This window comes from Bos indicus x Bos taurus, chromosome 16 (genome assembly GCF_003369695.1).
Source record: "Bos indicus x Bos taurus breed Angus x Brahman F1 hybrid chromosome 16, Bos_hybrid_MaternalHap_v2.0, whole genome shotgun sequence".
NCBI lineage: Eukaryota > Metazoa > Chordata > Mammalia > Artiodactyla > Bovidae > Bos > Bos indicus x Bos taurus.
The window spans coordinates 48,587,726-48,615,625 of NC_040091.1; the positions used below are offsets into that span (position 1 = coordinate 48,587,726).

At 52.8% G+C, this 27,900-nt stretch overlaps 1 protein-coding gene and 1 long non-coding RNA gene across 2 annotated transcripts; one reads left to right on the forward strand and one right to left on the reverse strand.

Moving 5' to 3' along the window:
• On the reverse strand, nucleotides 1-21,870 carry LOC113906654. Its single transcript, XR_003514949.1, has 2 exons — nucleotides 21,789-21,870; nucleotides 1-638 (listed from the first exon to the last, which is right to left on the reverse strand). It is a non-coding gene; the product is annotated as an uncharacterized LOC113906654 (long non-coding RNA).
• Nucleotides 21,381-27,810, forward strand: C16H1orf174 (chromosome 16 C1orf174 homolog). The gene is made up of 4 exons (XM_027565093.1): nucleotides 21,381-21,959; nucleotides 25,447-25,557; nucleotides 26,314-26,787; nucleotides 27,208-27,810. Exons 1-4 carry the CDS (start codon nucleotides 21,696-21,698, stop codon nucleotides 27,319-27,321), a joined length of 963 nt encoding a protein of 320 aa, XP_027420894.1. The 5' UTR covers nucleotides 21,381-21,695; the 3' UTR covers nucleotides 27,322-27,810.
• The last annotated feature ends 90 nt before the right edge of the window (nucleotides 27,811-27,900 follow it).

Sequence of the window (27,900 nt, forward strand, 5' to 3'; positions counted from 1 at the left end):
TTTTTTTTTTTTTTTTTGAATTGAGACTTTATGCTCTGTGAGCTCTTTATGCTCTGTCGTGCTCTGTGACACCTGAGACCTTTGTTCACCGACCAGGGATCAAACCCATGCCCCTGGCCTTGGAAGTGTGGAGTCTCAACCACTGGACTGCCCAAAAGTCCTCTGTCATCATTTGGTTGCATCTCTCCCTAAGGAGAAGCTAGGGCTGGTGGCCACTCCCAAGGCCCTTGGAGCATCACTGCCCATCATCACTCCCAAACCTGCAGAAACAGTCAGGAGGAAGCGCCAAGGAGCAAACACTTGGGGATGGGGCCAGGTGGGCATGGCGCCCAGATCCACGTCACCCTCAGGACTGCAGAGTTCACAGAGCCCACCTGCATTCAGGGATGAGGGCCCAGAAACCTCGACAGGCCTGGACTGCAGGCTGAGAAGAACCCAGAGCAATTTCTGGAACATGAGGGGACAAGGATGCCACTCCTACCTGGCCAAAAGTGTCCCTGAGTCTGGACAGTCGGGATTCCTTATCGCCTTTTTCTGGGATCACAGCGCTGGCAGCAGCCCATCTCCGTACATGGAGGGTGCCTTGTGTTTGGATGTTTTTCCAATCGTTCTGTCTCTTGGTCAAAACATCCCTGGAACTTAAGCAGACATAGTCCCTGAAGGTTAGCTCTCCTCTGCTTCCTGGTGTCCAGCTGGCCACTTGCTATCACTCACCTTGATCACAAGGTAAAGTGGCCAAAGAGAATGTGGGGGTCTCAAGATGAGCCCCGCCCCCTGCTCCCCACCCACAACCACTCCCAGAGCATTGCCCTCCATCCGCTGCCTCAGTTTGGAAGAATAAGTATCACAATGCAGATGATTTTATGCCCTATTTGGGAAAGGAACACAATTGTCCCTGAAAAAGCAGCTGACGTCTGTAGGCTGGGACTCAATGGCAGGAGGAGCTGTCCTCCACGCTGGCCTTCCTGGCTTACAAAGCCTTCCTCTGAACCGAGTAGGAGACACATCTGAACAGCGAAGCCACAAATAGCACAGGAGAGGGCGAGCCCTTTGAAGCTGGTGAATAGCCTGGTGGGGGTCCAGGGTCAGGAGAGAGGGATCAGGGTGTCTTGCTGGGAGGTTGAGGAACCCAGAGGCATGCCGCTCCCAACAGCCCTTTGGCTCCTCTCTGGCAAATCCCAGGGGTGGCAATCCTGGAAGGAAGCCCCTATCCCTAATAACAGTCCTTTGGGGCACAGGGTGGAGGAGTGGGGGGTAGGTCACCCTCTGACATCACTCCAGCAGGCTGGGCTATTTGCAGCAGGGATTTTGGATGAGAATTCCACCTGGAATTAGTTCTGGAGTTTCATAGGAAATCTGCTACATGGAAGTCAGTAAGGTGCCCCTGGAGTCAGTCTTCCATCTGCCCTCCCCCCACCCTGTGGGCAGACACACCTGTGCTTATTCGGAAAAAGGAGGTGAAGCGCTGATGCCCCCTCCCAGGCAGAGACATGATGTGAGCGGACGGTTCCCTGCATGCCCTTCAAGGGGAGCCCCACGCAAATAAGGCTCCTTTGGAGTTCCGTCGGGCTTGCTGGGGTCCTCCTTCAGCATGCTAGCACCCCCTGTTCTCCTCTGCACCCCCGACACCACCTGGTCAGCCCCAAAGAGCAGATGATTGAATGGGAGAGAAGGAGGAAAAGGAGAATTGAGTCTACAGAAGCCCCAACATGCACCAGTCCCTGTGCAGGCATGCAGAGTGCCTTGTTCACATAGAAGCCGGTGCAGGGGGCCTGGTGTTTGGGCATCGGCACATGGTCCCTTGCCCTGGGGAGACCCCTCTCCCCACCCATCTGGGGTGGCCTGGGGCACCCCAGGTCTGGAGGGGCATGTAATTCAGGCCTGACCAATAAGCTCCACCCACACACTGGCTCACACAAGGGATGGAACCCGGTCAGCACCCAGTCAGCAGGGGCGCTGGCACCTTCCCAGGTGCCTGGAAACTGGGAGGACCAGCCCTGAGCTGGCGTCCAGCCCCCACATCCAACATGAGGTGAGGAGAACCAGAGACAGAAGCCAAGCCTGGGGTCTGCTTCCCAGGTAGCACTAGTGGTAAAGAATTCACCTGTCAAGGACATAAGAGATGCGGGTTCGATCCCTGGATTGGGAAGATCCCCTGGAGGAGGAAATGGCAACCCACTCGTGTTCTTGGACAGAGGAGCTTGGCACGCTATAGTCCACAGGGTCGCAAAGACACAGCTGTGCGACTTAGAATGCACACACCCATCACTTTTTACTTTGAGGCCAATTTGTGTGATTTCCCCTTATCACCTGCAACCCAAAGGTAACCTGTTACCTTCACTCTCAGACCAGGCAACTGGGATTAAGTAACAGGGTCAAGTTCACACGGCTGCTTAGTTGCAGAGCTAAGCTTTTAACTCAGATCTGTGTGAATCTGCCTGAAATAAATTACACATTTCATCAACTCCAAGGCAACTCCTTGTGTAAACCATTAAGAAAGAATGGGAAATGCTGCCAATTGCATCTTCGCACAATGCTTTCTTATCACTTATCATTCGATTGTAGAATCCTTTAAAAAAAATTCATACTTAAGAGTTTTTTTAATTTATGAGCATAGCAAAAACATGGAAGGGCTAGAGGAAGTCAAAGGAAGGTTTTGGGCCACAATCAGGACCCCTGTTCCTTCTTCACATGGTCCCTGGGTGGCTGGTGGCCAGGGTCTCAGGCTCCTGGGATGCGGAAGAATGTGTCATATTGTTTGTATACGGTTTTGGGCAGCTTTCAAAGAACTTTCTCATCTTTCAATCGTCCCATCTGATTCTGAAATTTTCAACAGGAACTAATTTGATATGTATTTTACTGTGAGGACCAGGGATTCAGAAGTGTCACCAGGCCACACAGCTGGTAAGGGGCAAAGCTTGGATCCCAACTCAAGCTTTCTGGGTGCAGAGCAGAAGGGAGACATTTAGGTGGAGAACAGAGCGTTAGAGGCTTTGAGATGCTATTTGTACAGTTACCTGTTGCCCAGGTCTTTCAGTTCAGTTGTTAAATTTAGTTGCTCAGTCGTGTCCGACTCTTTGTGACCCCATGAATCGCAGCACGCCAGGCCTCCCTGTCCATCACCAATTCCTGGAGTTCACCCAAACTCACTTCCATCAAGTCAGTGATGCCATCCAGCCATCTCATCCTCTGTCGTCCCCTTCTCCTCCTGCCCCCAATCCCTCCCAGCATCAGGGTCTTTTCCAATGAGTCAACTCTTCGCGTGAGGTGGCCAAAGTACTGGAGTTTCAGCTTTAGCATCATTTCTTCCAAAGAACACCCAGAACTGATCTCCTTCAGGATGGACTGGTTGGATCTCCTTGCAGGTCTTTGGGGGGACACAAAAACATCCCTCTTTCAACCCAAGTTCTGAACTGTCACCTAAAAAAAATGAGGGGGGAGCTATGACTTTCAGGTTTACTTGGGGACTTGCTGAGCTCTGAGGGACTGCTTCAAAGAGCTTGAAGGGAGGTTAGCATGTACGTGATTCTGGAGAAGAGGGTACATACCATCAAGCACACATCTTGGCAGAAAGCTGCTGCTTGTCACGAGGAGCAGACATATCAGTTAATGATTTTAGTGCTTTTCTAGGTAAGTGTGTGTTAGTCGCTCAGTTGTGTCCAACTCTTTGCAGCCCCATGGACCGTAGTCTCCCAGGCTCTTCTGCCCATGGGATTTCCCAGGCAATAATACTGGAATGGGTTGCCATTTCCTACTCCAGAGGCTCTTCCTGACCCAGGGATCAAACCAGTATCTCTGCACCTCCTCCAACAGCAGGTGGATTCTTTACCACTAGCGCCACCTAGGAAGCCTTTTCTGGGTATTAGAGGATGCAAGAAATTGGGTTCATAAAATTTTCTCCTGAAAACATCTATCTGAAGGCTTGTTCTGCCCATTCTCCCAGAGCACAGAAGGCCTCCTTCCTGATCTCTGCCCTGGACTCCTTTCAGAAGCTGTTGAAGGTCAGCGACTGCAGTGGCTAATGACTCAGTCCTTGTAGAAACTGATGCCGAGGACATTTTGCTGTTGTCAGAATCAAACAGATCAGACAAACGGGTCAGCAGGTGGAGAACTCAAATCTCAGTATTGTTGGGAGTGGCTTGGGGTGAACTGGGTCACAAAGCCAAGCAGGGGGCGCAGAGTGGGAGCACCCTAACAGGAAGGCATGGCTCGCTGCCTCTCCTGGCCTGGTAGTGGCCAGGGAGGAGGAACCGACCATCAGCTCAGGACACCTCCAGTTCTGTCTGCCTCCAGTGGACAGAGGTGGACCACAGGCTGCCCCCTAGCTGAAGTTTCACCCACTGCAGACAGAGGAGACAGGGCTCTGGATAAGAGCCCAAGAGCCTCCCTGGATGGACGCCTCTCCCTCAAAGGGAAAGTCAGGGGTGGAGGGCGAGCACCCCACCCAACACCCCTGTCTGTCCCCTGAGTCCTGAGGTGTCAAGGTTTCACCTGCGGAGAACCTCCCCTCTGCTTAATGGTGAAATCTCACCAGCGGGCTTTCTGGTAACCCAGAGATGCACCCAGAGCCTCCAGGTTGTACAAGAGGTGGTGCACAGGGGGGCGGGGGGGGGGGGGGGGCGGTGGTGTGGGAGCAGGCACTGGACACAGTGCAGACCCCTCTCCTGGGCCCTGCTGAGAACACATGGTGCAGGCCCGTTTGGGTCCAGACAAGACAGAAGATGTCCCACATTTTAGGAAAAGGGAGTTTCTTATGGTAATTGAGGCTTTTGTAAACAAGAGGGTGGCTGGAGCAGTGAGGTCTGGGAGAGATGGGGAGAAAGGCCACTAACCCCCAAGCCTGGAGAAGGGAGCCAGGCCCCCAAGTGGGACCATAACCAGGGCTCTGGGGTGGTTAGATGAGACCCCAAAGCCACTGCATCTGGGTGCCAAGATCACAGCTGATGCTCCATGGCCATGCCACAGGTCTCATGGTCCTCCTCTCGCTGGGCAACCTCAGCCACCCGAGAAGCAGGTTCCAGACTCACAGGAATGCAGGCAGTGACCTGGCAGCAGACGACCCAGCCCTCTGGCTGGGGTGAGAGATGAGGGATCAGAACCCTCAGGGATGGGGCTGTGGGCGTTCCACTATGGGGCTGGGAAGGAAGGAGAGAGGCACAGAGGATCCAGCATGGACAGAAGGACCAAGGGATGCTTCATAAAGACAATAGTAAGATCCTCCCTTTCTGGAGGAATCCATGAGTCAAGGAGGCCAGGACCATAGTAGAGCAACTCACCAAAGGGAAGAGACTGCAATGAGATGGCAGGCTGCCCGGGCAGGGGACGAGAGCAGGTCAACTTTGGAGGGGCTAGAGGCTTCCCTTGCCGGAGGAGGGGGTGTTGTTATGTGCTGTGGTTTAATGGGGGTTTTCCTGGGGACGGTGAGGCTCTGATAGCACAGCCATCAACAACTTGGCCTAAGGACAGCAACTTTTCACTCCAAGAAACCAGGACATCACACACTCACTCTCAGTCACATTCTTGGAATCACCACACAGACCCCATCCAAATCCCCAAGATGCTCTTCAGCCCCCACTAGGTGCTACTCCTTGGACAGTCACCATTTCTACTCTTCTGTCTCAGAACACCCAACTGTGTCCTGCCTTCATGCATGAATCAGGATTTCAGAGAAACAGAACGAAAAAGACATGTATAACATGGAGAGAGATTTAATCCAAGGGGTTGGCTTACACAGTCACAGACACTGCAAGCCCAACACACACAGGCTGGAGATGCAGGAAGAGTTGCTGCTGAAGTTCAGGTCCAAAGCCTATCTGCTGCAGGAGTCCCTCTTGCTGGGGGGATGGCAGCCTTTGGGTCTATTCAGACCATTGCCTGATTGGATGGGGCCCACCACTCTAGCAGATTGGAGGGCAATCTGCTTCACTCAGAGACCACTGATCCAATGTTGATCTCATCCAGAAACACCCTCACAGAAACATCCAGAATAATGGTTGGCCCTGTGTCTGGGCACCGAGGCCCAGCCCAAGTGAGCATAAAGTGCACTGCTGCAGTTGGTCTTAAGGTGGTGCCTGGGTGTCTCCACCAGTTCTTTGTCACAGCCAGGAATGGGGTCACACACCCTGCAGATGAGCAGGGTTGGGACTTGGCTGCCCTTGTTTCTCCCTTATCCCCCAGTATCATGGCTACCACCATGGATCAGAACCACTCTGAGGACGAGCAGCTCCAGAAACCACAGGAGTGCCAAACCCAGCCAGTCTTTGCTGGTTCTCACACCCTGGCAGTGGTCTCTGAGCTCATTCTCAGGATGCTGGCTTCCGTTACAACAATGTTATTAACGTCACAGGGCCTCCCCAGTCTCCTGTCCCCCATCCATCCTACTGAGTCTCCCATTGCCCTCAGCATGATCTCACAATGCTGTGTAGCCTGCCTAGTCACGTAGATGTTACTTATTTTCCATCTCCCTAGGCCCCAACCTTCACGAGGGCAGGCATTTGAAGCCAGTGGTGTCCCCAGCATTGTCCACATCAACGTCATGCACGTAAAAGACAGTAAGTACGGGCTGAATGCATGGATAATCCATATTTCAAAGTCGATTTCGAACCTAAGCCTGTCTCACTGAGGCCCCAAACAATGACCTCATGGTTTCTGTCTGCAGACCTCAACACTGACAGACTTATGGCCAGTCCTTCCCTCAGTGTCATTTGTCACTGTCCCCAAATGTGCTTAGCAGCCCGAACAGCAGAAGCTGAGCTTGGATCACCTGGACCTCCTTGGGGGAGGTGTCTGGGCAGAGTGCCTGGTGAGGGAAGGGCTTTCTGAGCCATGTCAAGAGGATTCCAGCAAGAAGAGCAGTGGACAGGCCTCCATCCAAACCCACTAGGTAGTCCGCACCCAGAAGCCCAACACCATGTTTCTTAAGGCTGCCAGCTCACCTGAGCCTTGAAGCTTGGAGGTCAGAGGTCAGGCCCAGTGAGCACGACTGAGGCCAGAGAGGAGATCCTGTCAGACTTCAAAGAGATGAGGGGACCCTTCACAACCTCCTGCTCTCCTGCCACCCCCTGGCCACTTGCCACAGGAAAGGGCCCACCTGGAGTCACTGGGGGCCCAGACATAGTCTGAGGGCAGAGGCACGAACATGGTACCACAGAGGTCTGCCAGGAGAGGTCTGTTTCCTGGGGTTCAGGGCAAGTTTGTAGGGGGAGTCTGAAGCAAGGATAGAAATTCCCCCTCAACAGATACGTGTACATGAATGGCTGAACCCCTTCACTGCTCACCTGAAACTAACACAACACTGTTAATCAGCTGCGTGCTATGCCTGCCAGGCTCCTCTGTCCATGGGATTCTCCAGCCCGAATACTGGAAGGGGTTGCCATGCTCCTCTGCAGGGGATCTCCCCAACCCAGGGATCAGACCTGTATGTACACTGGCAGGCAGGCTCTTTACCACCAGCACCACCCGGGAGGCCCGACCCTGCTGCTCTAAGTCGCTTCAGTCATGCCCGACTCTGTGCAGCCCCACGGATGGCAGCCCACCAGGCTCCCCATCCCTGGGATTCTCCAGGCAAGAACACTGGAGTGGGCTGCCATTTCCTTCTCCAATGCATGAAAGTGAAAAGCGAAAGTGAAGCCGCTCAGTCATGTCCGACTCTTAGGGACCCCATGAACTGCAGCCTACCAGGCTCCTCCATCCATGGGATTTTCCAGGCAAGAGTACTGGAGTGGGGTGCTGTTGCCTTCTCCAGCCCAACTCTACTCCAATACAAAATAAGAAGTTAAAAAAAAAAATTCTCCCTCAAGGAGAATGAAGAGCAGGGTGGCCGAGACCAGGAGTTAGACGCTTCTGAGACTTGGTGGATCCCCATGTCTGCTCCTGAAGCTGAGCAGCCCCGCCTCTCCCTGCACCGGGGCCACTTTTCAGCCTGGGGGGACCAGGACACAGAGCCAGGTTTGGGAGAACCCCAGTGACGACTCAGGACAGGCCCATCCTTAGCGAGAGCCTGACTGAGCTCTGAGCACTGCCATTCCCCCGAGCGCTCATGGGAGCCAAGGAAACAGAAAGTTACCCCGTGGGCTATGTTTCAGATCTGTACAGAGAGGGCTCTGCCTCTGCGGGTGAGATGAGCTGCAGACGGGCTGCCTGGTCAAGATGACCTCAAAGGCCCAGAGAGAGCAGGCCCAGAGGCGGCTCTCCAAGTCTCTGCTTTGTTTTGGTTCTGCTTGCTGACTGACACACGGGCTCCTGCCACCACCAGGGCCGCGGTCTCCCTCTTGGGTCCCCATGACCTGCAGCAGCTCAGAACCGCACCCACAGGCTCAGGTCCAGGAGGAAGCCAGTGTCGTGGGATGATCTGACAGTACATCCACATGTTCAGTTCCAAATCTGTTTCTGGGCTCAGATTAGTTGAAGACTCGGGGTCAAGTCTGGAGGAGACTCTTGAGAGTCCCTTGGACTGCAAGGAGATCAAATCAGTCAATCCTAAAGGAAATCAACTCTGGATATTCATTGGAAGGACTGATGCTTCGAATGGACCGAAGCTCCAGTACTTTGGCCACCTGATGCAAAGAGCTGATTCATTGAAAAAGACCCTGATGCTGGAAAAGATTGAAGGTAAGAGGAGAAGGGGATGACAGAGGATGAGATGGTTGGATGGCATCATGACTCAAAGGATATGAATTTGAGCAAGCTCCAGGAGATGGTAAAAGACAGGGAAACCTGGCGTGCTGCAGTCCATGGGGGGCGCAAAAAGTCAGAGACGACTTAAGGACTGGAAAACAACAACAACGGGATCAAGGCATCAGGGTACATCCTGGGAGGATGTCCGTAAACCCCTGAGGCAGACTGTTTGTGACGACTGTCCTTCCAATCAAGACTGGCCTCTCCAGGGGGCTCGGAACCACATGGCCCTGACACTCTGGGAATCCCTTAGCCCATCCTCTGTCCCCCAAACCTATCACCACAACAGTGTGAGTGGGCTGGGCTGGCAGCCTGGATGAGTGCCCCCAAGAAGCAGAGGAAGGAAGAAGGTTTGGGGCAAGAGGAAAGGAAGGAAAATCTGGTGGAGAAAAGGAAACAAACAGTAGCTGGAGCAGCAAACAGGCCCAGAATCGAAGCCCTGGGGAAGTACAGCCACCCACAGGGAGAGCTGGCAGACACGCGTCAGGAGCCAGCCCACCAGGGGCTCTGGGACTGGGAAGCGCCTGAGTCACCCCGAGTTCTGTTTCCCCCTTCTCTGTGAACTAGGGATGTGGACCATCAGATCCCCGGGTACCCCACAAAAGAGCAGGAGTTTCCAGAAGGCCAGGGGAGAGTGGGGCAGGGGAGGGAGGGACAGATGAAATTCCATCCGAGTCCTAAGACTCCATGCACTGAGGCCGGAGGCAAGGAGCCCTGCTCGCCCACCAGATGGGATGGCCTGTGCTGGCGAACTCAGGTGAGGGCCTGAGCCCCCACCGCCACACAGGAAGGTCCCTGGGCAGCAAAGGTGCTTGAAACGACCAGCAAAGGGGTCAGAGAAAAACAAACACCATCTGATATCACTTATAAGTAGAATCTAAAAAAAAGATACAAGTTAACTTATTTACAAAACAGACCCATAGACACAGAAGACAAATTTATCGTTAACAAAGGGGAAAGATGGAGGAGAGGGATAAATTAGGAGGTTGGGATTAACAAACACATGTTTCTAAACACATGTATCTAAAATGGATAACCAATAAGGATCTACTATATAGCACAGGGAACGCTACTCAATGTTCTGTAATAGCACACAAGGGAAGAGAATCTAAAAAAGAATACATATAATATATATATATGTAATATATAATAGTATATACTATATTTTATATATAAATATATATATATATATATACACTTTGCTATATATATTGCTGAATCACTTTGCTATATACTGGAAACTAGCAAACAATATAAGTCAACTATATTCAATAAAAATAAATTTTAAAATTAAACTAAAAAAGAATTTGATCAGTTAGGAGCTTTGGATTAGCATGTATACACACTATTATATATAAGATAGATAACCAATAAGGACCTACTTTGTAGCACAGGGAACTGAATATTCTAATAACCTATATGGGAAAAGAATCTGAAAAAGAATAGATATATGTATGCATAACTGAATCACTTTGCTGTACACCAGAAACTAACACAACATTGTAAATCAACTGTACTTCAATGTTTTAAAAATATATGAAAACAAAGACCAGCAAAGGAGGGGGGCTGAGCCAGCCCCAAGCTGGAGGCAAAACTCCAGGCAGCAGAAGATCAGCACTCCCTCACCAAGAAACCCCTATGAGGCACAGAACTGCAGGGACCCCGAGGGAATCCACATGACCACCAAACCAGAGGGCAGGCGGGGGCACGGGTGTCCTTGCAGGCACCGCCCGGCAGGCCAGCTCCACTCCTGACAGCTCCATGCTGGAAGCAGCTGCCGCTTCTTTTTAACTCATTTTTAATTCTCTCAATTCACTCCCTGGCGTTCGCCAAGGTGTTGGGAGCCTGAGAGGCGGAAATGCACATTTTCTAAAGGAGTAGGGCTGCTCACTCTGCACCCAGCCTGCCAGAGGGGCCTGAAGGTCGTGAAAAAACAGCCACTTTCTCTGCCCCACTTGCCTGCCTGCACCCACCGCCCTCCTAAGAGCAGGGCCGGCCCGGAGCCACCACCTCCACCTCCGTTCCCTGTCTCATTCTGCCCCCTGGTGTCGAGGACCCGAGACACCAGACCTGGTGGGTAATGTGGCCCTGCTGCTCCCAGCGGCCCACCCTCCCTCACCCCGCGCTCGCACCCAGGCCTCCCCAGGGACAGATCCCTCCACTGAAGAGCCCCAGCGGGTGGAGAAGCAGGGGCATCGGGCCCAGATCCCGCCTAGGCCCTCCGTGCTCTGTGGTCTTGGGCAAGTCACACCCCACCTCTGGGCCTGTTTCCAGGTGTAAATGGGGCCTGGAGAGAAGCTGTCTCGTGGAGGGCGTGAGAAGACAGGCAGGGAATTCTCGGAAGAGGCTTAGAGCTGTCCAGGTACCCACGGATACGCTCAGAAAACTTAGGAGCCTCACCAGACCCATCCCATCAGCATGGAGCTCAGGTGCCAGAACGCCCCCAATGTCAACACAACTTGGTTATTCACTCAGTTGTTACAGGGGACCTGGCAGGGCCCGCGCTCCTGTCCAGCACATCCCACCAAACCTGTGTCAGCTGCCGTTGCAGGTGGACACCCTATTCTCTGCAAAGCTGAAGCTCTCTTGCTGGTCAGAAGTTGGGGGGAACCATGTCTGCAGAGCTGGGGCACCCGGCCCCTCTGATGCCTTCACCTCCATATCCCTGCCATCCCCATGAGACCTCCCCAGGATCTGAGGCCAAGATGCAGCCTCCCTGCGTGACTCAGCACCCCAGCCCCAGCCTTGGGTGTGATGCTGCACACTCACCACACAGATAAGTGTCCATGGCACAAATGCAGCCCAGGTGGGAAGGCTTGAGAGGTAGATGGGCACCCCCCGACCTGGACCACGGGGCCTCAGACGCTATTTCCAAGAGTCAGAGGTACCTGACACTGAGCATCCTGGCAGTAAAGAACCAATCGCTGGGAAACTCAAGCGGAAAAGATCACTGTTAGGACACAGCTCTGCCCTGTGGGTGATACAGAGCAACTACCGACTCAGGAGCTGCCATGCAGGGAACCATCAAAACTTTACTGACCTGAAAATACGTTATTTTTTAAAATTCCAGGCAGAAAATGAAGAGCAGACAACAACATCTCTTTGGGGATATGGATAATTAACTTCTCAGCAGACAGCAGAGGCTGCCCTCCGGTCTGGATGAGGAGCTGGGTTCATTCTGGGTCTGGCCAGAGAAAGGAGCCTCGCTCCAGTCCCGGTGGCTGTGGGGAGGAACAAGGCTGTACCAGGCAGCCTGGGGTCCCATTTTCGTGGTTTCCGCTAGATGACAGGAGTTGCCTTACAAATCATGCCGCGGCCATCGCTGGGCGCCCTCTGCAGCAGCACAAATATTAAAACATCGTTATCTGCAAGCCCCGCTGCTGGAAGATTGCATCCTCAAACCAATGGCATCAAAAAAAGTTAGTAAATTAAAAATTATTCAAAAGAACATTTATCTCTCACTGAGAAATGGGTAGGGTGCCTCTTTTTCTTCCTGAGAGGAAAAATGTTCTATAAAACCTTTTCCTTTGTAATCAGGTACATACAGACAATAGGCATTCGTTCCAGGGAATTCAACAGAAATCAGGAAAAAAAATAGATAAGAAATTTCCAACCAGCCTATGAAAGGAGAAGTTGCAGACCCACAGAGCAACATTTTATTTCATTTCCCCCCACTCTGCCTGTGTGTGTTAATGAATTTAATCTGGCTTTTGTCCCCCACTTCCAGCAATCACTCCTAAGATATCTTGCCTCATAGGAGTATCTTTGCTTTCCTGGGGGCCTCTGTTCACCATTAATGGGCCAATAATGGGCTTCCCAGGTTGCGCTAGTGGTAAAGAACCCATCTGCCAATGCAGGAGACATAAGAAACTCGGGATCAATCCCTGGGTTGGGAAGATCCCCTGGAGAAGGAAATGGCAACCCACTCCAGTATTCTTGCCTGCAGAATCCCCATGGACAGAAGACCTTGGTGGGCTACAGTCCATGAGGTTGTAAAGAGTCAGACATGACTGAAGTGACTGAGCACGCAATGTGATATAGGGTGGGGAACAGCTCACCTGGAAGGCTCAGGGTGGGGCTGGCTGGGCCAGAAGGACCACCCTCTTGATTCAGGGTGGGGGGCAAGGGTATCGGTGGAGACTGAGGCCAATGATGCAGGAAATCAATCATCAATCAAAAATCAGTTGACTGGAGGCCTACCCAGTAAGGGCATGGGACACTGAGGTGCAGGAGAGCACTCTATGGGGAGGGCACTCCTCCTCAGGTACTTTCCTAGGAACTCTGCCTGGGCATCTCCTCCTTTGGTTGATCTCAACCTGCATCTCTTCCCTGAAAAAATGAAACCGAATCCTGAGGATCATACCTCTCATGAGCTCTGTGATTCCTTAAGGAGAATCAGCAACTTGGGGTGGTCCTGGGGGCCCCCAACCTGCAACTGAATGAGGCCTTGAGTCCTTTGACTTTGGCTTCCCAGGTGGCGCTAGTGGTGAAGAATCCACCTGCCAATGCAGGAGCCATGAGAGACTTGGGTTCGATCCCTGGGTCAGGAAGATCTCCTGGAAGAGCATGGCAACCTATTCCAGTGTTCTTGCCTGGGAAATCCCACAGATAGAGGAGCCTGGCTGGGTAGAGTCAGACACAACTGATCATGCATACACACTGAACTCTCCAGGACGTGCCCGTGTGTGTGTGTGTGTGTGTGTGTGTGTGTGGAAGGGAGGACAGAGATGAGTTTCTGTCCCAACCTGGATCCGATACAGATCTGCCTTCTGGAATATGGAAGTTAGTGATCCTGGGACTGGCAACTCCAACAGAAAAGATCATCCCCACCTTTTCACCTCTAAGCTCGTGCCAACTGCATTAGCTTGAAACGTTCCCAGATTTCCAGATGGTTCAGTCATAAAAGACTCAATAAGGCATACACCTTCTGAGCTGCTCCCTGTCCACGAGCCAGCACCCCACAAACTGAGACGTGTTTGGAGACCAGACAACAAAGCAGGTTCCCCCTCCCGTTTTGTGCCCAGACTGAAAGAGGGTTGGCTCGAGGTAGGAGGGGAGCCCACGCCCGGGTGAGACAGGTGAGACTGCAGAGAACCGGGGAGCCAGCCAGCCATGGCCGAGGCACCCCTGAGAAGCAAGGTTATGTCCACGACATCGGCTCACACCTGCTAGCTGCTGAGCAGGAGCCACAGGTAACCCTGGCTGTACCACTTCAATCTGTGCACGGTAACACTTACCCGGCACTGAACTGCCTCAGAATGCAGGGACCTGAATCTGCTCTGGATGGTTAGGAAGCAGCATGACGGGGACGCCAGCGCAGGCGGGGATGCGAGGAGGCAGATGCCCTTCAAGGACATGGGGATTCCTGCGGGCACAGGAGCCAGCTGGTGTGGGCAGGGTGGCCACGTGTCACTGTACTCCCTGTGCCCACGGATCAGGGAAGACCCCGCTCACCAGCGTGGGGTGGGGGCCCTTTTGGCATCCCTTAGGGCCCCTGCAGACTCATGCAGGTTATGTTTCTGTGAATAAACCCCCTCCCCTATCGAGTAACTTTCTCCCTCTCTGAGTCTGGCCACCAGCCACTGGGAAGGGGAAACAGACGAGGTCCCAGAGACCTTATTTCCAAGCTGCTGGTGCAAAACCTCCCTGCCCCACCCACATCACTGAGCAAACCTGCATATGCATGGCTTTCAAGTCTTTCTAGAGGCTGAGGGTATCTGGAAGGAAGGCTTCACAAACTGCAGTCCTGGGTCCCCCCACCCCACCCCAGGCAGGCACTCCCATCGCCCTGCTGCCCCTCAGAGGGCCTTCATCACCTTTCCCGACAGCAGGGGCGGGGGTGGCACCTTGAAACCTCTCTGCAGCCCAGGCGGAACTTGGTGGACCTGGACTCCGATGAAATTTAGCCCCTTGAGACCTAGACTTGAGGTCAACTGTTTCCCGTGCTAACTGACTCCGTGTCCAACCAGAATGTGATGTCAGTGAGAACCACAGTCACCACCAGCCTCTCCTGGTGGCCTTCCCCATATCACGTTGGAAAAGCAGGGTCCCGTGATGCTCAGGCTGGGATGCAGGCAATGCCCAGAACTCAGCACCTTATAAGCGTATTAACCCCACGCTCAGCCCACACACAACCACACAGTGAGGAGGGAGAAAGCACTGAGCTAACGATGCAAATTCACACCTTTGGCAGCTATTCCTAACGTGTCACTGACGTTTGTTTAGCCAAACGAGCTGAGGGGGCGATGGAAGACACCTGGGAGCGAAAGCCAGGAGTAAATCTGCGGCGACAGACGAATTCACACTTTCCCTCCTGGCCTGAGCATCCCCGGTAAATGTGACCATGAGCTAAGGTCCATGACCCCCACCCTGGCCCAAGGGCCTGGAGCTCTCAGAATAGACCTTTTCTCCTTTGTGTCTTTCTTCCTGCTGGCCCAAAGGTCCTCATAAAACAGCACTTTCTCTGTCTTACTGGAAATTTAGCCTTTTCCAGGCTCTGCAAATCCCTGGGTTTTTACTCAAAGGCCATGATCACTGTGATGCCCATGCCCAGCGAACAGCTTTGTCCCAACACAGCCAACTAGAACTTCCAGGCCAGGACACAGTCCTAAATGTCCCACTTAGATTGTGGTTCCGTTAATACCCTTGGGCAGTGTGCTCCACGTGTTGTCAAGGCAAATGGGGATCACAGCAGTTCTCAAAGCAGCAGCTTGGTGGTACCTCTGCCCTGGCTTGCAGTAAACGTCTGCGGTTCCCCGAGATCCCAAGCCCCCTAGCTTCACGGGAGCCCCCCACCCCTTACAGCTGTCAGCCGAGCTGTGTGATGTGGACACAGTATTTCTTACAGCGCTGAAGTGCGGTACACACACAGAGCTCTGTAAATGTTGGATGAATGAAACGAATGGTACTGATGGCAGTTACAGTGCGATCGGAAGGCCTCCGGGGACCAGCCCTGGCTGATCCTGATGAATTTCTAGCCATTTGATGTCGATGCAACTGGAGGCATCAGGAGGATTTTGCCTCATATACATTTACATCCTGACTACTTCCTAAGACGATTCAGAGTTGCTAGCAGTAAAAACAGAAGCACAGTTAGATTTTTTTTAGAACACACACATGATTAATTGAAGATAAAAGACAGCAGCCCAGCATGGAAAGCCAAGTGAACAAGGAAAAACAAGATCAAGAAATTCTGAATAAGGACGCCTCCAAGTTTCCTGTCAGGGAGGAAAAGAGAAGTGGGGAACAGCCATGAGCTGGGGTAGGGCGCCCTCACACAGGTCTCTCCGTGGATCCTGAATTTGCTGAAATGTGAACTTGTGTAATAGACCCACCGTTGACCCCTCTTCCCAGTAGTTTGTAGGGGATTTGAAGCAGAAAATGACCTCTTATTCTCAAAGGCTTTAATGTCACAGACTGATTAGCCTGCAAAGCAGCTGATGGAAGCTGCACTGATATTTAACTACCAGCAAGACCTTATATAGGGCATCCCTGGGCTCCCACACCCACAGATTGTTGTTCAGTCGTTCGGTCATGTCTGACTCTTTGCAACCCTGTGGAATGCAGCATGCCAGGCTTCCCCGACCTTCACCATCACCAGGAGTTTGCTCAAACTCATGTCCATTGAGTGGGTGGTACCATCCAACTATCTCATCCTCTGTTGTCCCCTTCCCCTCCTGCCCTCAGTCTTTCCCAGCATCAGGGTCTTTTCCAGTGAGTCGGCTCTTTGCATCCAGCATCACCTCCTCCAGAAAGCCTTCCCTGACCATCCTGCCTCCACAGAGACTGTTTTCTGCACACTAGTGGCCCTTTGGAACTTGTTGGCACTTTCTCTGCTCACAGGAGGTATGTGCACCTCTTGTGAGCCCTGCAGGACTCTGAGCCTACACCTCCTTGTTAGTCTTCATGTCCTGAAGCTGCCTGGTGCCTGGTAGGACCTTGGCAAATTTGCGTGTAATTGACTCGTTCAAGGAATTAGACGGCTGCACAGCTGTAGCGCTGTGATTGTTCAACTGAGTCAGGCAGGAGAGGTGAGCTACTAAGGAAACTGTCTTTCAGGTCAATCAAAACGTTAAAAATCAGGCTGTGAGCTTTTTCTTTTTTCTAATCACTGCTGAAAGTTATCACATTTTTTTTCCTTCATAGGCTTTTAAAAGAGAATTTTTAGGCTCACAGAAAAATTGAGGGGAATGCACAGAGATTTTCCATGTACCTCCCACCATCAGCATCCCCACCTGAGGGACGCATTTTTTACAATACATGAACCTAGGCTGACATGTCATTATCACCCAAAGTCTACAGTTTACATTAAGCCTCACTCTCGGTGCTGTACATTCTATGGATTTGGACAAGTTTATAATGATAACGGGGTTCCCTGGTGGCTCAGCTGGTAAAGAATCAGCCTGCAATGCAGGAGACGAGGATTCGATCCCTGGGTCAGAAAGATCCCCTGGAGAAGAGACAGGTTCCCCACTCCAGTATTCTTGGGCTTCCTGGTGTCTCAGATGGTAAAAAAATCTGCCTGCAATGCGGAAGACCTGGGTTCAATCCCTGGGTTGGGAAGATCCTCTGGAGAAGGGAACGGCAAGCCACTCCAGTATTCTGGCCTGGAGAATTCCATGGACAGAGGAGCCTGACGGGCTAGAGTTCATGGGGTCATAGAGTCAGACATGATTGAGCGACTTCCACTTTCATAATGATACGGGCTTCCCTGGTGGCTCAGACAGTAAAGAATCCGCCTGCAAAGCAGGAAATGTGGATTCAATCCCTGAGTCAAAAAGATCCCCTGGAGAAGGAAATGGTTACCCACTCAGTATTCTAGCCTGGAGAACTCCATGGACAGTGGAGCCTGCAGGCTACAAAGTCCACGGGGTCACAAAGAGTCAGACACGACTGAGCAACTAACAGTTTTCACTTTTTTTCATAATGACACGCAGCCATCGTGATGATATTGTACGGAGTATTTTCAGAGCCCTAAAAATACTCTATGCTCTGCCTACTCATCTGTCCCCTCCCCAAGCCCCTGGCAACCACTCATCTTTTCACTGTCTCCATAGTTTTGCCTTTTCCAGAATGTTATATTGTGGGAACCACACAGTATGCAGCCTTTCAGATTGGCTTCTTTCACTTGGTAAAATGCATTTAAAGCGTCCTCCTTGTCTTTTCAAGGCTTTGGAGCGCATTTCTTTTTAAGCACTAAATAATACTCCATTGTCTGGACGCACTGTAGTTTATTATCCATTCACCTCCAGAAGGACATCTTGGTTGCTTCCAGGTTTTAGCGATTGTGAATAAAACTGATATAAACATCGTGTGCAGACTGAGTGTGGACACAGGCTTTCAGCTCCTCTAGGTAACTACCAAGGAGCATGGTTGCTGAGAGGGATGCTAAGACTCTGGATTTGTTGGAACCTGCCCAGCTGTTTTCCAGTGGCTGCACTGTGCTTCAATCCCTCCAGGAACGAATGAGAGTTCTTGCTGCTCCACGACCTACTGAAAGCTTTTTTTTTTTTTTTTCATCTTTCTTTTAAATATAAAGGGTCAGGATATCAGAGACAACCCCTCATCATATAGGCCAGTATCTGCTGGGAGTAACTAGACACACTCCAGATTAGGGGTGGCCTTAGTTAATGAACCGACAGACTGCTAATCAGTGGAAAATTCTCTTCTGATTTCTCGCCTGCCCTGTGGTGTTCATAAAATGCAGATACTGAGCTGTGGACACACAGGTGTTTCAGCACTGAGACTGTGTCTTCGTTGAGAAGACAAAGTTTCCTTGGAATCTTCCATCCTCAGCTTCTTCTGATGCATCATCACCACCATCTATCTTTTGTCCAGTGCTTCCCGAGTCCCTGCCAGCATGTCCCAGCCACGGGCCAGGGTCCTAGGACATTGTTGTGAGCAGGACACAGTCCCTGCCTTCAGGGAGCTTGCGATCCACCTGCGGGACCAACCACCAACGAGGACCAGCATCCTGCCATCATGAGACACCCCTCTCAGGGCCCCTAACCCTGAAAGGGCAGGGGGTACAGCCGTTGAGCAAGAAAAAGAGACACCAAGGGCGCCGAGGAACCCAGAAGGATGCTCCAAGGCATGATTTTGGTTCTGTGTTCTCTGTGTGCCTTCCAGGATGGATCACATCCTGAAATGGCAGCTGGGGAGGTGGGGAGAGCAGAGAGTCCAAGCACGGCTCCTCCACCAGGGCAGAGCCTCAGGAAGGGTGACCCTCTGCCCAGGCGGGGGCTCCTGCGTGATTCCTCCTGGGGAACCTGAGAGGTGCTTGGGTCCTGGAGGAAGAGGTGACTCACGATCCACTCCCACTCTCCAAGGAGTCTTACCTGACCCCGCGTGGGTCTGACATCCCAGCTGCTGCCCCTGTGTGGCTTCTCCCTGTGGCCTCTTGCTCCAACACAGACTGATGGCTCCTTGTGTGATTATTCCACCAGTGCCCAACCCCCTGCAGGGCCAAAAGACTAAAAGGCAGGCTCCGTATGAGCTCACCACCACTGCCACCCCAGGCCCAGCTTGGTGCTGGCCACAAGAGAAGCTCAGCAGACACATGGAGTGAGCAAGTGCAGGTGTGTGCCATGTGGTGCTCCCAGAGAGAGGGCAGAGCCAGCTGGCACCGTGTCCTGGAGCAAGAGTGCATGATGCTAAAAAACAATTGGCAGACTGACTTCCAGTGGTTAAGACGCTGAGCTCCCAAAGTGAAGGGCACAGGTTCAATCCCTGGTCGGGGAACTAAGATCCCACATGCCCCAACAGCATGACCAAAAAAAAAAAAACCCAATTGGCAGACTTAATTTGGGGGTTTGAGGGGGAACATTTAGTAATGTCCCCCAACCAAGAAACTGAATCTGAGTTGAGCTTTAAGGAATGAATTTGCTGAACACAATGGGTGGGGGCTGGGGAGAAACTTTTCCAGGTGGAAAGAACAGAGCATGCAGGGCGGGGGCACACAGGGGAGTGGGGTGCACAGCAGAGCGGGAGGGGGTGTACAGCAGGGCTAAATGGATCCAGACAGGGAGCAGCGGTGGGCAACCTCACAGCGCCTCCTGTGCACTTATTCAACCAACACTCATTGAGTAGCCGCTGAGCCAGGCACTGTGCTGGGCCATGCAGGTCAATTAGGACTGTTGGTCTTCATTCTAGAAGCGGTGAGAAAGAGCTGAAGAGCATTAGCAGAGGGGCAGGTCACCGTGGATCAACGACCATTCTGGCTGCCAAGGCAAGAGGAGAAGGGAGACGGGGAACGTTCACTGAAGGACTCGGGCAGTAAGGGCCTCGGGGTCAGGCCTGAGCGGCTGGGCGGCTGGGAGTACCACTCACACAGACTAGGGGCAGGAGCACGGTGAGGGAACAGCTGAATGTGTCAGCAACAAGAGCCCAAGAGCACCTTAGGGAGGTTAAACCAGGGTGACACTGAGAGGATGTGGTCCAGCTCATCTCAACGGACATTAACCATAACCACCTGGAGCCAAACACTGGCTTGTGACCATCAACCCCAGGTTAATGAGAACTCAGAGCCCTTAAGGAGCCCGAAGTAGAACCATAGAACCTAGCTTATTATGAAACCCACTCCAGTGAAAATGGGACGTTCATGCTCAGTCCTGTCTGACTCTTTGCAACTCCATGGGATTTCCCAGGCAAGAATACTGAAGTGGGTTGCCATTTCCCTCTCCAAGGGATCTTCCCCACCCAGGGATCAAACCTCCATCTCTTGTGTCTCCTGCATTGGCAGGGGAAATTTTTACCATTGTGACATCTGGGAAGCCTGAAAATGGGACAGGTTAGGTATTTAACACTGTATCACTTTGCTTCTTTCTTAGCAGCTGACAGTGATTATGTTCGCTTCCTCTTCAAATGGATTTCCTGCCAGTCTGCATTAGTCTTTTTTCCCTTCCCTGTGCACCATGGGGAATAACCCAGTGAGAAGCAGGGGACTGGGAAGGAAGACGGACAGGCCAGGTGGGTTAGCTTGTGCAGGAGTGTGCAGTGTGTACCCTAGGACTTGATGCACCGCGGAAGGCAAAGCCCCAAGTGCAGTCTATGGGAAGGGGCTCCCCCTAATAACAAAAGTCAGATTTCTAAAGACGAGACAGTCTGCAGGGCTTTTTGGAAGATCCTGAGGGACCCTGCTTTTTATGTACTAAAAACGGGCATCGACTGTTTTTCCAGGCTTCGGGGGTCATTCCGTCACAGCAGAGCATGAAACCTTTGGCAGAGCCAGGAGACCACATGAGTGAGGGTCCCTCGAGCGGTACACACGTCAACCTTTACACTTTTAAGTGCAAAATCGAGTGTTTCTGATAAAACTGCCTGATGTAAATGTTCTCACCTGTTAGAATAATAACAACAAAAGTACACAGCACAGTCGTTTATTCTGCGTCCCTGATGAGAAGGTGGGCGGTTCCCGGAAGGAGCCTCCCGCGGGCACAGAGGCTGGTGTCTCCCGGCTCTGGAGGCTCGAAAACCCGGCAGACTTCAGCCTCGTCCGTGGACCTGGCCCCGTGGCGCCGACGCCCGCGCCCGAGACCCGGGACCCAGAAGGCAGGTTCCCGCCCGTCGGCCGCCGCTAGGTGGTGCGGCCTAGCGCGGGGGGCTCCACCCGGGAGCTCCACCCGAGGGTGGCCGCCCCGGAGCTCGCGGCGGGAGAGGCCGCCGCCTTCCGAGCCCCCGCGATCGGGCTCGCCGTGCAGCCCCGGGCCCGGCCCGCCTCGCCCCGCCCCCGGCGGCGGGCAGTGCGAACACGGCCGGGGACGGCCTCGTGGGCCCACTTCCAGGGACTGTAGCATCGCGCCCGGAGCCCAGAAGACAGGGCCGGCACCGGGGAAATTCAGCTGCCCGACTCGCATGGAAGAGACCACCGCGCAGGACCTTCCCGCCCACCTCCACGCTCGTGGCCAGGGACAGCAGCCAGGGTCCCTCAATCTGGTCGCCACCGCCCCACTTAAACATGGAGACCGCAGAAACTACGAGGGAGGCGCCCCTTATAATCATGGCCGCCGCCCCACTTAAACATGGCGGCGGAGAAACCTCAAGGGAGGAGCCCTTCACAAACATGGCCGTCTCCCCGCCCACACGTAAAACGCCGACTCTGTTGGATCACATACCTGGGGACGCCGAGCTGTGATTGGCCAGTCTTCTGGTGGCGTCACACGCCGCGGCGCGAGCCAAGGGCCGCCGAATCTCTTCTCCGGTGGAAAGGATTAGGCTGGGCGCGGGGCCTTGGCTGCGGGGCTGGGAGCGGCAACGCGCCGCTCACACTCATGAGGAGCCGGAAGGTGAGGGGGGCGGAGGCCGCGTGGGAGCTGAGGCTGAGCCACAGGACGCCTCGGAAGGAGGGGGGTGGGGTCTACGCTTGTGTCTCGACCCCCGGAAGGGGTCTCCCAGGCCACGCCCCCCGGGAGGGGGGGTTCTCTCGGGCCACGCCCTTAGCGCCCCCCCCCCCCCCCCCCACACACAGAAGCACACACCAGACACACAGGCGCACGTACCCTACACCCCCCGGCTGGAGGGCTCTGAGAAGGATGTTCCCAGACCAAGTTCTGGAATGGGGGGCTCCCTCTCCAGAGCTAGTCTGAACCCCCGATACTCTGACGCTGCCCGGCCCGGAGTCTGTCAGCCCAAGTTGGGGCACACGACGAGGGGTCCACCCCGGAGGGTGGAGAGAATTGAGGGGCGGTAGCTCCTGGTACTGGTTGCCGTCGGGCGGTCTAGGGCCCGGGACTGGATACGCCCTGCCTATGGAGGTGGGCCTCTTGGGGATGGGAGCCGCACCTGGGCTCTCCTGGTCTGTTCTCCTTTTTATTGTTTGTACCTTTGACTCCAAAGTGGATCTCCTGAAGACCCCATGTGGATGGCACTTTCCCAGTCTGACTTCCCTGCCTTGTGATGGATTGTTTAGCTCCGCCGCTTGGGGATTCCCAAGAATCCTCCTGCAATGCAGGAGGCGCGGGTTCCATCCCTAAGTGGGTAAGATCCCCTGGAGGAGGAGATGGCAACACACTGCAGTATTATTGCCTGGAGAATCCCATGGACAGAGGAGCCTAGAAGGAGTCGGACACGACTGAGTGAGCTCTTGCGGTTTGCAAGATCTTCCATAGTCCTTGAGTTGCAGCGTTTGTAGTGTTGCATCTGACTATAGATCTCTTTGCAGTTATCCTACTTGAAATTCAGTTATTTGAGATTGCTGGGTTTGTACATTGTTCTTCAATAAATTTGGGAAGTTTTCAGCCCTTATTTTTTCCAATATTTTTTGTACTCCTTTCTTCCTGGTACTCCCATTACATGTATGATGGTTCATTTAGTGGTCTCTGAGGCTCTCTCCATTCTATTTCATCCTTAATTCTCTTTGTTTTTCCGTTTGTGTAACCTAGCAATCTATCTTCAAGTTCTCTTATTCTTCTGGTCCATATCTATTCTTGAGCACTGCCCACTCCAAACCCACCAGTGAATTTTTAATTTCAGCTATTGTAATTTTCAACTCCTGAGTTCCCATTTGGTTTTTTTATAATGTCTGTTTTTTTTTTTATTGATAATCTCTTATTTGGTATGAAGTCATTAAATCTTTAATCATGGTTTCTCTTAGTTCTTGAACATGTTTAAAATGGCTAGCTTGAAGTTCTTCTCTGATAAATCCCGCATCTGATCACTGTCACAGGCAGTTTCTTTTACTTGCAATTATTCTAGTGTTTGGGTCTACATTCCTGTTTCTTTGCATGCTTCCTAATTTTCTGTTGAAAACTGGACATTTTAGATACTATAGGTATCTATACCTATAGATATCTGGGTACTGGGTCCGCCACCCCTGCCCTGAGTGGTAACAAGCCCTCTGAGGAGCGGTTGCACCCTAGTATTTTAAGGACTATGTAGAAAGCACCTAGACGCACCTTGCTGCTACTGGAGGGCCTACACAGCACACACCCCAGAACCCAGCAGGGTCTTGGCTCAGTCCCCCTGACAAGCCACCAGGGCTTTCATGTGGTAACTCTGGTGGCAGAGCAGGGAGAGGGGCTCCAATGAGTGTGTGACCCAAGCAGGGTTCTCTCCCGAGTTTGAAGTGGGAGTGCTGCTCCTTTTAAGGCTGTTCAGCACGAGCAGAACCTGAGCATCAACACTTGGGTGATGGCAGCTGTCACGAGGGCCAGTCCATTTCCCTCACACCCCACCTTGAGAAAGCCAGTGTGACCCGGGATCAATACGTTTGGAGTTGGACTCTTAACTGTGAGACCTATTGGCGTCATGTCTGGGGCTCTAAAGAGCTCCAGTGCCACTGTCCTTTATGTCTCAGTGCAGAAAAGAATTCAGCAAGAGCAAAGTGATGGATAAGAAGTGATTATTAGAATGGATGCTTGTGCAGTTTACGAGTGGGTGGAAGAGGGGGTGTTGTACCCTGAGAACTTAGGCTTTAGTTTTATAATCAAAGGAAAAGTGGACAGGGAGAGAAGAACTTTGTCTTCCTTGAGTAGACATCATGCTTCCATCATCAGCTCCTCCTCCAGGCTGAGCAGGGGAGTTTTCTTGTCCCTATATGGTCAAGCAAGGTCCACAAATTATTGTTTTGTGTATGCAGAGAGCACATCCTAGGGATCGTTACCTTACTGAGCTCACTGGGCAGGACATGGGGCTCACGTCACCACTGTTTTATTGTCTGGGGGCATGTCTTATACTTCTGTCTCATGGTTTTGTTGCTAAGCAAGCCTGCTTTCTCGAGTAATTGCTGACTTAACAGGGGTCTTTTCCGTATTTTTTCCATTTACAATCTCCTAGTGGGATTCTCCAGGCAAGGATACTGGAGTGGGTTGCCATGCCTTCCTCCAGGGGATCTTCCCAACCCAGGGATCCAACCTGTATCTCTTATGTCTAAGGCTCTGCGGGTGGGGGTGGGGGTGGGGCGGGGCAGGGATGGGTGAGAAGCTGCTGTTAAAGGTTTCTCAAGGAGCTTGTGTGATTTCTGATCTCTCCTCCACTTTGGCACGTGTTGCCCCCCATCCAGCTGGTCGGTGTCTCCAGGTCTCGATTACGGTGACTGGGGGCTGTCTAGCTTGCCCTCCACGACTCCCTCCTCCCAGTCACCCACCTCTCTCACTTTCAAGTTCTCACCTGAGCTTTCGTGTGTTGTTTGCTAAGTGTCTAAGTGTCCCCATCCTGGAACAGAGAAAGCAGTTAGTGAAGAAGCGGGTGAGACTCACATAAAGCCCGGTCTCATCTTCATTTTGACAGACGTGCAGGTTGTTGGCTCCAGGGAAGCTGAGGGATGCCCGGGGCGGGAACTCCCTTGTCATCTTCGCTGCTTTTCTGAAAACCTAAAATTACTCTTAAGTAAAATGATTGTAAAGTAATTAACCTCCAATTAAAATAAATAAATTTAAATTAAAAAAAAAGGAATAACAGTGGTAATACTGATAAAAAAAAGAAATGATTGTAAGCTTTATTGTTTTAATTAATCTTTTCCTTATTACTAGAAGACTTGATTTGCCTTCTTAGCGAGGTGGCGGTGGGGTGGTTTGTCAGCATCGAGGTCTGTCCACCAGCAGCTGGAGCGCCTTCAAGCCAATGAGATTGGGACCCCTCCCCTGAGATTTCAAGGAGGGGGCATGGAGGGGTGTCTTTTGCTTTTTTTGCTTTTTACCAAGAACTCTGGACACCCTGTAAAAGTTCAAGAACCTTCTGAGCAGGGACACAGGCTGCTGTCTTTCCACAGTCAGTAAAAACATGGGGGTGGAAGGGCCGTCTCTGAGTCTCTGACTGGCCTCTGGTCTGGCTCAGCTGGCAGGTGGAGTGCGGTCCTCAGCGCGCCTCCGAGCCCGGAGCTGCTCAGCTGCGTCAGCCTCAGCCCAGGATACCCACGTCACCACGTCTGCCCAGACAGCATGTCAGGTGAGCCTCACCCCTCAGAGACAGGACTGGATGGAGTGTCTACCTTTCCATGAGACATGTTGCATTAGAAAGCCTGGGGCGAGGCCAACAGACCAGCATGAAGGTCACGGTGCTGGGACCGTGGGAGGATCCACCTCAGGGCTTGTGCTGCCCTCTGAGGGCAGTGGGCTCAGCAGCCTCTGCCAGGCAGCCTGAGCGACGTGGGCATGGGCTGTGCTGCTCCCCACTGTGGGCAGGTGAGGAGGGAGGGGGCCCGTGTCTGCCGTCCAGGGTCTTGCAGGCTTGGCAGCCAGGCAGCCCCAGCTCCTGGAGCTGCTCCCTGAGCCACAGCCTGGGGTCTGGCTGGACTGGGTCTCACAGCCGCACCGGCCCATATCTCCCAGGGCACTGCTCCTTAAAGCTGCGCTGAGTCAAGTCCCGTTCCTGCGCCCGGGACACAGAGCTCTGTCTCCTGGGAGCCCACGTCCCAGCAGAGACAAATGGAAACTGGTTCTTGGGTTGTCGTTTCACTTGTCACAGCACCCTTCGGGGGCAGCACTGGGCATGTCTGGACTCTCTCCCAGCCATCCATCTGGACGCTGCCCCTTCACTGGAAACCATGAAAGGACCCTGTCCTCGAAGCTGTGGTTCCAGCAGGGACACTGTCGGCCAGGAGCAGGACAGACAGCCTCCAGGGTTGAGGCGTGTTAATTATATGCCATCTGCTTTGTACACCAAAACATGTCTGGTGTCCCCTTGCATGTTCTCTCCTGACAGACTCCCTCATCACACAAAGCCACCGACAGGCGGACGTCCAAGAAGTTCAAGTATGACAAAGGTCATATTGTGAAGTCAGAACTCCAGAAACACCGGAGTGACAGCGCTGCCACACCCTCCGAGACCCCGGGTACACACGAACCTTTGGCGTCGGCCGAGGATGGAGCCTCGCTTCTGGGAAAGGAAGCTGGCGGCTCCACTCCCCAGGGGACAGCTGGTCCCCTCCCAGGGCGCTGTGGAACCGAGAGCGATGCCAGCCCGGCAGAGACTGAGAACGAGCCACTCCCACCGAGACATGGGGCCCCTGTGGGAGGAGAGTCCAACGGTGGCTGCCCCGCTAGGGACGGGGCGGCACTGGACCTGGAGCAGGGCCCCGGGGCCCCACTGCTCATGGACGGCAGTGCCCTTCTGGACGACGATAGCAACCAGCCAATGCCTGTGAGCCGCTTCTTTGGAAATGTGGAGCTCATGCAGGTAAGGCCAGTGCTTCTCTCCCACTCAGGATGGGCATCCCCAGCAGACCGCACGCTGGGTCCTGACCTCGGTCCTCACGTGTGCACGCTGCTTGGTGCGGATCACACACAGTAAGAACTCTCACTGGGGAGGAGAGAGCAAAACAGATGCCAATTTGGGGCCCCACCCCCCTAAGTCCCAGAACTGATGCCCTGGTGAGTGCAGGTGTGGGCAGGCCTGGCCCTGTGTGCGTCTGGGCCCTGCTGTGCCATAGGAAGTCGTGGCCGTGGCCTGTGGTTCTCAGGGCAGCTGCCCACACTTGCCGGGCTGGCTCCTGCCTTTAACCCAGGGCCTCTCCTTCCCTCCATCATGCAGAGGGGAGTTGAGCCCACACGGGGCTGGAGCCAGGGGGCTTATGCCAGGTGTTTTCTTCCCTCCAAGGACCTCCCGCCAGTGTCTTCATCCTGCCCTTCCATGAGCAGACGCGAATTTAGGAAAATGCATTTCAGAGCCAAAGACGACGAGGAGGATGATGCCGATGGTGCGGAAACGTAGAGGGTGAGAGGCACACGCTGATTCTCTGCACGTCTAGTACCATTGACAATGATGATTTTGCAGATTACGGGGTTTATTCAAAACACGTCTCCAAGAGGACGTGCTCATAATCAGCACTCAGCGCTGACCCACACAGGTGGGCAGTCCCTGCGGGAGGCTGGTGCACGGGGGCTGAACGTCCTCAGGTATAAAGCTGCTGTTTCCACGGTGATGTGTTTTCTCCCATCTCTACACGTGGTGGTGGGTTGAGCAAACTTCTCTCATAAATGAGAGACATCTCTGTCAAGAAAACTCTTCACTCAAGCTCTCTACTTTTGATAACATGCAGGTTTATTTTCCATAATCAAAATTTGATCATTCTTATGACTGATTCAATGCCGGTTCTTAAAGAACTCTCCTTATTTCCATACACAAAGTTTATGTTTACCTTGGACATTTAGCAAAATCCATATGGAAAAGAAATAAAATATATTTTGAAAATGTTTTTAAGGAAGTTTTCTGTCCCTTGAGCTGTATTCCTTCCGTGAGAAAGCTCATTCTGTCCTGTCTTCTTTGCTCAAGGCTGGCTTGGCCCTCGGG

Bases quoted from the DNA above. Each gene is read 5' to 3' on its own strand.
- C16H1orf174 (XM_027565093.1), top strand. From the start codon at position 21,696: ATGGCGGCGGAGAAACCTCAAGGGAGGAGCCCTTCACAAACATGGCCG. The intron at 25,558-26,313 runs GTGAGCCTCACC...CTCTCCTGACAG, and splicing joins CTGCCCAGACAGCATGTCAG to ACTCCCTCATCACACAAAGC. The intron at 26,788-27,207 runs GTAAGGCCAGTG...CTTCCCTCCAAG, and splicing joins GAAATGTGGAGCTCATGCAG to GACCTCCCGCCAGTGTCTTC.